At 38.9% G+C, this 9,279-nt stretch overlaps 1 protein-coding gene across 1 annotated transcript; it reads right to left on the reverse strand.

Annotated features, from left to right (window-relative positions):
- Window positions 1–20: 20 nt before the first annotated feature.
- Window positions 21–8,705, reverse strand: pgghg (protein-glucosylgalactosylhydroxylysine glucosidase). The gene is made up of 14 exons (XM_005806978.3): window positions 8,375–8,705; window positions 6,315–6,615; window positions 6,038–6,248; window positions 4,897–5,332; window positions 4,690–4,809; window positions 3,538–3,669; window positions 3,355–3,466; window positions 2,583–2,655; window positions 1,942–2,078; window positions 1,717–1,850; window positions 836–931; window positions 664–761; window positions 361–584; window positions 21–249 (listed from the first exon to the last, which is right to left on the reverse strand). Exons 2-14 carry the CDS (start codon window positions 6,556–6,558, stop codon window positions 173–175), a joined length of 2,094 nt encoding a protein of 697 aa, XP_005807035.2. The 5' UTR covers window positions 6,559–6,615; window positions 8,375–8,705; the 3' UTR covers window positions 21–172.
- Window positions 8,706–9,279: the final 574 nt, after the last annotated feature.

Consider the following 9,279-nt stretch of genomic DNA (forward strand, 5'->3'; position numbering starts at 1 on the left):
CAAAGGCAAAAAAAGTCCAAATTAATGTCTTTTATTGTTTCTTTATAATATTACCAATACTTTTCCATGTTTATTGTTGAAAATTCCAACACACAACACATATCACAGACATAATAATTTTGCATATTTTTCTGTGAATGAAATGATGAGGAGGAGTGACAAGGCTCGTGTTTCAAAGCGGCCAGCAGAAAGACGGGGGATCCATTTTACATATACAGCCTGCTTCTCGAGGAAAAGTGACTGGCTGTCCTGAAATGACAGATGTATAACATTCAAAGACAAAGCCATTTTATTTTTCTAACTACAACGTTTGTTAAATGAAACACAAACTGTAGCTGCATGTCACTGCTTGTGTGTTACCTGGCATTAGAGGGATTTTAGCTCCCGATGCCTTCAGGACAATTTGTAGCTTATGAGGATTAGTGTTTCCAGCTCTGCCAGTCTGTTCTCTGAGTATGACGCAGACATCATCTTTCCTGAGCAGCCAGTCCATCTGATTGCCCAGGTAGTTGATGCCACGGACACACAGTTCACAGATCTCATCCGGAAGCAGCGGGGCGAAGGCCAAGCATTCTTTCTGAACTCTAAAACACAGTGAAGCCTTTCAAACACCGTCAGTAGCCACATGATGATCTGAGCATGTTGGAGGGATAAATAACTGACCTGAAACCCGTGTACCCAAACAGCACAGCCTGCAGGAATCCTCCCATACCTGTGAGGAAATTTACTGCTCCAGAGCCATCGGATGATTCACTCCAAACCTGTGAAGAGATGTGATGAAGTGTCCACTGAGTCATTGTTGGTTTAATGAGCGCGTGTGAGTCCCTCTGCGTACCTGAAATGGCCCCTGGATGTTCTTGAAGCACTTTTCAAGTAAGCGTTGCGCTTTCTCAGCTTTGCCCAGCTCCAGCCAGCCTATTGCAAACATACCCTGCAGATGGAAAGGAAAATTAATTTGTTCAAAACTTAGGACGCTATGTTGTGTATGTACTTTTCAACATTCACAACCACAAACTTTAAAGCATTTTATATTAGATGCCAACATAAAGTGATGCATATTTTTGAAGTGGAAAGAAACTGATATACAAATTTAAAAAGTTTTTACAAACATAATAACCAACACCCCAAATCAATACAACTGTATGGGGGTATGTGTTCATTGGTTTTGCACATCCAGACAGTGAATTTCCCAATTGAATTTAGGTTTGATGTTCTTTAACTAGAACATCAAATAGGATTGGATATATTCCATTTCATTACAGCTCTGGTTGTGTGTTTAGGATCATTGCTATGCTTCAAGGAGAACCTCCACCAAAGTCTCAGGTTTTTTCAGGATTGTCCTACATTCACCTCAATGCCTTGTTTCTCCCTCACCTGTCTGATTTGTTCCTTCGTTTTCACTATCTTATGTTTTTAACAAGAGAGTTTCTTTAACACAGAGTTAAATAGTAGCTAAATGATTTTTGAAGGTAACTAGTTGAAGTGCATTTTATTTATGGGTATCAGAGGAAACTGGGGTGAATACAAATGGACATTACATTGTTCAGATTTTTACATGTAAACCTTATCCCAATAAAATACCTTGAAGTTTGTGGTTGGAAGGTGGCCAAATAAGAAAAACTTCAAAAGGTCTGAATACCTTTCCAAAACACTGTTCATATTTGTAAAGGAGTTTGTAAAATGTGCTGAACATGCAACTCCTTGCGCCTAACTTACCCATGTCATGGCTGGTCCGTTTGGGTCTGTGACCGGCTCGTAGGCTTCCAGATCAGTCCTCCTGACCTCCGGAGGCATCGGCAGGCCGAGGGGATACCCCAGCATCACTGTGTCTGCCTGTTTCACCGGTTGACCTGTGTGTGACAAACAGCAGAAAGTTTGGATGTTTTCTAAACTCTGGATCCTTTTTTCCTGGTTTGGTGTGAGAGAGGCACAGACTTCAACCTTTACTGTAGCCATCATACTCCGGATGGTACTGCAACTCTTGGTCAAAAGGTATTTCGATGCGCTCGGCCACTTCCTGCCATTCTTTTGGAGCCGAGTGTTGGACAAGATCAGCCAACTCGACAGCAAACTGCAGACTTAGAGAGGAGAAACTACTTTTTTGGATAATATTTATGACCTAATCTGTAATGTAAAGCAATCTTCACATTCTTTGACTGTCCTGGTAAACATGTGAAAATAAACCCCATTTTGCTATTGAAGCATAATCAGTAGAAATAACTTTTCTTGTCAGAAATGTTCAGTTATGAAGACAAACACACATTTGCCTGATTTTTCTTTCCCATTTTGATCTGTTGACTCATTTGCCACGTCATATTTGTACACAGTGAAACAGCAAGTCATGGATTACTAAAACGATTCTGATCAAAATAAAGCTTAAATGACAAAAAGGCTTCAGCTACACTTCATTTTGAAGCTTTTACAGGGAAGCCAATCACTGAGGGAATTTTGAATATAACAAATATTTCCTATTTTTTCCCTATATGTATACATATACATATGCATATATATATATATTACCAGAATGCCAATGAATGCAGGCGGCGCTGTCTCTTATAATGTCTAAACTCTAACACAAATACCTGAGTTTTGCCACTGTGTTGGTGTACACCGAGTTGTTGACGTTGTAGTAATATTCATCTGGCGGCATAACACCTAAATGCAAAAAAGAGAAGCATTTTGCAAGTATTCATTAAATGTATTATAAGTGCCTATAACAATTAATTTATGCGAAGCACATAAAAATGTGATGAGCATATTTCTATAACACGTTTAGTTGAATCTATTAATGCATGCAAAATGGGTTTTTCAGTTGCAATTTTTCCAAGTTATGAAAGCTTCTACAAAAGTTTAAAACAGGCATCCGAATACTTAATTTCTGTTTAAAATTACCATACCATACATACAATAATAATAGTATTAGTAATAGTAATTTTACATAATCCAGAAACAAATGTTCAACAGTTAAAAAAAATGTGCAGCAGAATATTAACGGAGAAAAGGGCCAGAAAAATCCAAGGTAATTTCATTTCATTTATGCTTTGTCTTGTAATTTAAATGAATCGTGAAGGGTAGCAGTGAACAGGTTCAGTTTGCATTGGATTTTAGTCCACTCATCATTTAATTCAATGTCTTTAGCTTATCATTCAAGTAGATGTGCACGTTCACAAATTCTTCACCGTTAAAGTAATTGGATGATATGACTGAAAGCACCATTCTTTTCAACAGACTCATGAACCCGAGTCCTGATTCTTTTAAAGCCATGTTATGCCAAATAATAATTCAAACACAAAATCACCAGGGCTTCTGTAGTTTGGACCTCTTTAATGCAGCAGGTAGTTTCTTTATTCTTACCCAACAAGTGATATTTCTGGTCGTCAGGGTTCCACTTTACCCTGGAAACCCAGTAATCAGCCACCCCAAAAATCACCTCGCTTCCCCTTCCCTCCGTGAACATGGACAGATCCTGCAACAAGCAGCTCAGTCAACTTCTCAGAGGCAGAAAACATGATGGAAGTAGGGGTAAGTGGTCGTTACCTCAGTGAGGTAGAGATAGTGTTGGAAGGCCAGCGTGACATCTCCGTTGATGTGAATCTCTTGTTGCCCATAAATGTCATCCGGACACACCTCTCTCCCTGACACAGCACTTTCCCAAGGGAACTTCAGCCCCTGGAAGATAGCATACGCGCTTTAGAAGACTCAGACAATGTTATTGTTTTTCATTGTTGAAATCTGGAACCTGAGCTGCATTCAGCAGGATTCCTTTGCCTAGAAAAGCTTTGATTTCAGCATTTTCCTTGTCTGAAAATGAACGGAAAAAGAAAATGAGTCTGACTTTATTCCAACCTGGTTGTCTAAATATTATTTCCTTCCTCTCTCTAATTTTCATTTTTCCAAAACTCGTCTTTTCTTCTCTACTTTTTCTTCTTTCCCTATTGCCCTTTCTTCATTCCTCACTTTTCTTTCCTTCCCCTCTGTCTTTCCTTCCTCTCTTTCCCTTCCCCCCTTCCTACTGCTCTTCCTTTCTTCCTCCCTCACTTCCCTACTTCCTTTCCCATTTCTCACTCCATCGTTCTCCATCTTAGCTAATTAAGTAATAAAAATGTCTCATTCATTGTATCTTATTTTATACGCTTTAGGTTAGATTTAATGCCGGGTTTTCCCCAGTATATTATAAGCCTGGCAGGCCACCAGGCTTTACTTGTGCCCCCACCAGGCTTAGCATTGCTTAATTATTAATTTTTTTTTTAATATTTGCATTTTTTAAGACTTTATAGTTGGTGTTCAGATATTAATCTTCCAGTCTTCCAATAACACATAATTATAAAGAGATATTGTCACATTTCTTTTCAAGTTTAAACCTTTTTTAACTCAAAAACACGGCAGGTTGCTGGATGAATGACTGCCAAGCGCCCCAACCACCAGGCTTAGCAAGATTTCTGGGAGAAATTTTGATAAGTATTTAATGTATTTGTAAACACAAGATCATTTTTTTATGATGTCCTAAAAGTACTATATGTACTTTCTTCCCATCATGACTATGTGAGGCATACCCAACATGTCTCTAAAATAGTTTACTTCTTAGTTTTGTAACAGACTGGTACTTTAATACATACTGTGTTCAGTGTTTCATGGTTTACTAGAAGAAAACAGAATGGAGCGGCACCATTCTCCTGTTGATCGATGTACCTTGTAGCCTTGCTTCTGGGCATTGTCTTTTGCACCGTCTATTGTCCCAACTCTGTACTCCAGCACGGATCGGGCGAGCTTCGGGTAGAACAGCGCTATCCCTGGATACATCCAAATATCCTGTAATATCCAAAAAAAAGAGGTATGCTGTGTGATATAGAATGCATAGCAAATAAACAATCTGCAATCAACTTTCTGGAGCCTCACCTGATCCCAAAAAACATGACCCCAGTAATCCTGTCCGTCCCCGCCGTTAGACAGCCCGCCTGGACTCAACCCACCGAAATAGCTGGAGGTGTCATGGATGGACGGGAAGGCACTCAGGAGGTAGAACATGCAGCCGACAACAGCTTTGCTGAGGGTCTCAGACCCCATGACCTCCACCTTGCTCTGCAACCACAACTCCTTCCAGGCCTTCTCGTGAGATGGTCGCAGGTTTCCAGTCGCCATCAGGTTCAGACCCTCGTCGTAGCTGGACTTGGCATCTTCCAAGCTGTTGGCCACGACCAGGATGAATCCCCAGCGAGCTTTTGTCTGCTCCGGTGGCAGTGACACAGTGGAAGGTACAGGGGTCCAGATTAGGTGGACTGTGGGACAGGACTCTCCTGGGAATTCAGCTTTAGCCGTTTGTCCTTGAATATGCCTGGAGGGACAGCGTGAAGAGTAAAAATTCTAAAACAACTTGAACTTTTTCATATGATGAGTTGTTGTAACCAGAGGTCGGTAGAGTTCCCCCAAAATTTTACAACTTCAACATATTTTTTCTCAAGTAAGAGTAAAATATAGCAGTCCAAGATATTACTTAAAAGTAAAAAAGCATTTGGTAAAAAGGTCTACTCAGTTACTGATTATCTGGTCAAAACACCAATCATTTAATACTTATAATGACATCATCAGATGACCAAAAAGTTAAACTATGTAGAAATGTTGGTGTTTTAAAGACCAAAATGAAAACAATTCATAGAAATAACAGAATAAAATGACAAAATCAGGCAAAAATATTTTCCAAATTAATTTATTTCAATATAAAACTTTAGCAACTTTAACAAAAATTGCAGGTGTGTGTCTCAGTCTAGCAATATTTTGATTAAAACAAGCTTGTTCTTCATCCATTGAAGTTACTCACAGTGAACAGAGTATCCAGAAATGTTACTTAAGTAAAAGTAGTGATACTTCATAGTAAAATTACTCAAGCAAAAGTAAAAATTAATTTAAAAAATACTCCTAAAGGCACATATTTTTGAAAAAGTTCTTCAAGTAAATGCAACTAAGTAAATTTAATAAATAATGTTAAGTTCATACAAACAACAGCCACTGCTACGGAGTAAAACGATGCTGAAAGCCTCACCTTCCACCTTTGTAGTCAGGAGAAGACTCAAACTGGATGTCTTTGCTCTGAGGGGCAAATGAACTGACCAGATTAACTACAACTGGCTCCTCTGAGGTCACCCGGCGCTCCAACAGAACCTCCATCACCAAGATGTTGGCATAAAAACGGTGACAGTATAGAGACTGCGAGGCAGCCACACTGGCTGAGCTCAGAGTGTGGGAGAAAATACCTGAAGATGAGAGGGAAACATTTTAAAAAAGAAACAAACAGCATCACTTACTCCTGTAGAGACTACCTGTGTGGGTGTCCAGGGTGTAGTTGTGCTGGGCAGGTTCCTCCGTCTCAATCTTCACAGCCAGAGGGCAAGGGACGTCAGCTCTGTGGCAATCTCCAGCCTCCCCATTATAAACACTACCCATGTGCATGATGCTGTCGAACACCTTCCAGCCCAGGAGCCCATTTGCAAGAGGAGGGAGGAAACGAGGGTCCCTGGGAAGGGTGTCGGTGGTGAAGACGTAAGGGTCCGAGTCACAAGACATGCTGTGAAGATTATCCTCTCACAGTCACTTAATGAAAGCGACGCAGAATAATTTTATCTAAAGAAACCACAGTTAAAGTCATTATGATCAGTTAGGTTGAAAAGTATTTACCAACTTATAAGTTTTACATACAGTATTCAGCTTTTTTCAGTAATCATCATGTTCATTTTTGGAAAAGTCATCCAACTCAGTTGCACATCCATTGGATTGCAAGTCCGATATTTTTCTTTGTAATAACTTTGTAATTCTCCCTAGGTGTGTGTGTGTGTGCATGGTTGTTTGTCCTGTCTGTCTCTGTGTTGCCCTGTGACAGACTGGCGACCTGTCCAGGGTGAACCACACCTGTCCTGTTTCTATTTTAATTTGTTTATTCATTTTTTTATTGTATCTAAATGATTAAGATCAAACAAATTTTATTGACAAAATACAAATAAACTCAAAACACTCCTTTCAAATGATGGCTTCATTTATAAATGGGGAAAACTAACTCTTTGACACAAATTGTTTTAATTTAGTTACACTGGAGGTCAGACCACAGTATCCGACTTCGACTTTAACTGACTTTAGTTTATTTATCTTTTCAGGCATTCAGAAGTGGTTTTGCTGGTGTTCTCTTTTGTAAAACTCAGCTGATTTTGAGCTAAAGGTCACAAATTGATCACCAGACATTCTTCTTTTCTTGTACAGGGCAGAATTTGTGGTCTCAAACCATCTAATTTCTACCACCATGTTTGATAATCAGTATTTTTTAAATCTCAAATTCTAGTTTGTTTTACACTAAATGTGCATTATTTAAAGGTTCCACTCTTGTCTTCTTTGTCCACAGATTATTTTCCTCAAAGACTTAAGGATCGTCAAGATATGAATAACATTTTCCTGCTACTGCACATAAATGTACATGTTGTCCATCGTCCTTTATTATTTCCTTAAAAGTTTTTGAAAGTATTTATACTTTGTTTCCTGTGGGCACTTAAAAACCTCAAAAACCTAAGTCAATAAAGTTGATCTGGGTATTTTATGGGGGGAAAAAAAACCTTGAGTTGTTTTTGGCCTAAATTAAATTAAGATGATTTTTTTGTAAATTGCCTTTAGACAATGTTTGTTGGGAATTGGCGTCACATAAATGCACTGAATTGAATTGACCTTTGCGATTGGATGTCATTTTTGTGTGTCTATTTCTTTTTATTGTTGAATCACAAACATTGATCCTGAGCCTGCAGAGCTTAAAATGTTGTTCTAACTTCGTCTGGGAATCCTGAGAATGTTCATCACTGATCCATGTTGTCTTCACAGTGTGGTTCACTGGAGTCCCAAAACCTTAGAAATTACATTTTAAACCTTTCTAAACTGATTAATGCCAGTTATTATTTTTCCTCATCTTACCTAAATGAATTAAATAACAATTGAAGAACTGCTTTTAGTATTTACTCTGTTTATCTTTGCCTACATTTTGTCAAAAGGTCTGAAATGTTTAAGAATTTATTTGCTTCGAGCTCGTAAAGCAAGAAGACACCAGATCAATCAGGGGCCGTGAACTTTGACCCTTTCAATATCACAAGATGACCAAATGTAAACTTCAGTCATGTGCTTTCATGAATTGCATACAATGAGATGCAGACTAAGCAATAAGCAAAAGTAGAAAAAGGTTAAAGAGTATCTGTAAATTAGCTTGAAGACATTCCTCGCCGCTCAGTGATCAAGCTATTCTAAACACAGTACATCAGCAAAGTTGCATTGATTCATTTTCACATTAACAGGAAGAAGGATCTGTTTCTAACACAAAGAGGAATGCAGATGAAAAAAATGGTAAAACAACCTGAAGAAGTTCCCGAACCGTCTATTCTTTACATGATGAGTTGCAGAATGCTTCCTCTGTGCTCTGATTTCTCTCAGCTTTTACACAGTCACAAAGAAAAGCAGTGCAGAGATGTTCATAAAGTGGATCCAAGTTTGTTTTGTATCTCTGCAGACAGAGGAGGTCTCTCATCTGTTTTTGTGCTGCAGGGAAAATCTGGACGTAGTGTTGGTCTACTGAAAAACCTGGCATGGATTTAACATGGAGGATAAATATCAGTCCCAACCCAGCTGTGCAGCAAGGATTCAAAAGTTTACATAGATTTTATTCAAATGTCCTCCTTTCATGGTTTCTTTGGACTTTAATTGTCTCATGAGCTTAAAAGGCTGCTGTCTCTCTCTCTTTCTGTGTGTGGGTGGGGGTGTGTGTGTGTTTACAGTTTGAGCAGCAGGATGACATAACTTGGCAGAGCCAGCAGAAATACTCTGCAGGTCACACTAAGAGTGTTTATGTTTTCATCTCGTCACTCAGTCTGAACTAAATCATCTCTCCTGTCTGCAGCTAATTAGTGACTTTGAAGGCCTTAATTTCTGTCGCTACTTTGTTTTGTACTCTGGACTAATAGAGTTTGGCAGTCGTAGAGAATGCAAAGATTTGAAACTGAGGAAGCGGGACAAGGGGGGTTTGATCAAGGTATATTCATATATTTTGAACGGTCCAGTTAAACTCCAGGTCAAGCACACAAAGTTAGAGAAAGGTGGTGCTTTCATACACATCCTGCTACAGGTTTTAATGTTTCCTGCTGATATGGTAAAGAGAATAAATGCAAAACCGCAAGTTTTTACCACCAAATTACATCAGAATATCTTGTGCAGATATACCTGTTTAGCAAACTCCACACATTTAGTTTTGTTATGGCAGAATGA

This window comes from Xiphophorus maculatus, chromosome 2 (genome assembly GCF_002775205.1).
Source record: "Xiphophorus maculatus strain JP 163 A chromosome 2, X_maculatus-5.0-male, whole genome shotgun sequence".
Taxonomy (NCBI): Eukaryota; Metazoa; Chordata; class Actinopteri; order Cyprinodontiformes; family Poeciliidae; genus Xiphophorus; species Xiphophorus maculatus.

What these genes read in the sequence shown, in the direction of transcription:
- pgghg (XM_005806978.3), bottom strand. Translation starts at nt 6,558, where the DNA reads ATGTCTTGTGACTCGGACCCTTACGTCTTCACCACCGACACCCTTCCC. An exon ending in GTCATGTTTTTTGGGATCAG is followed by an intron (nt 4,810 to 4,896) that starts GTGAGGCTCCAG and finishes TGGATATTACAG; the next exon opens with GATATTTGGATGTATCCAGG. An exon ending in GTATGATGGCTACAGTAAAG is followed by an intron (nt 1,851 to 1,941) that starts GTTGAAGTCTGT and finishes TGTCACACACAG; the next exon opens with GTCAACCGGTGAAACAGGCA.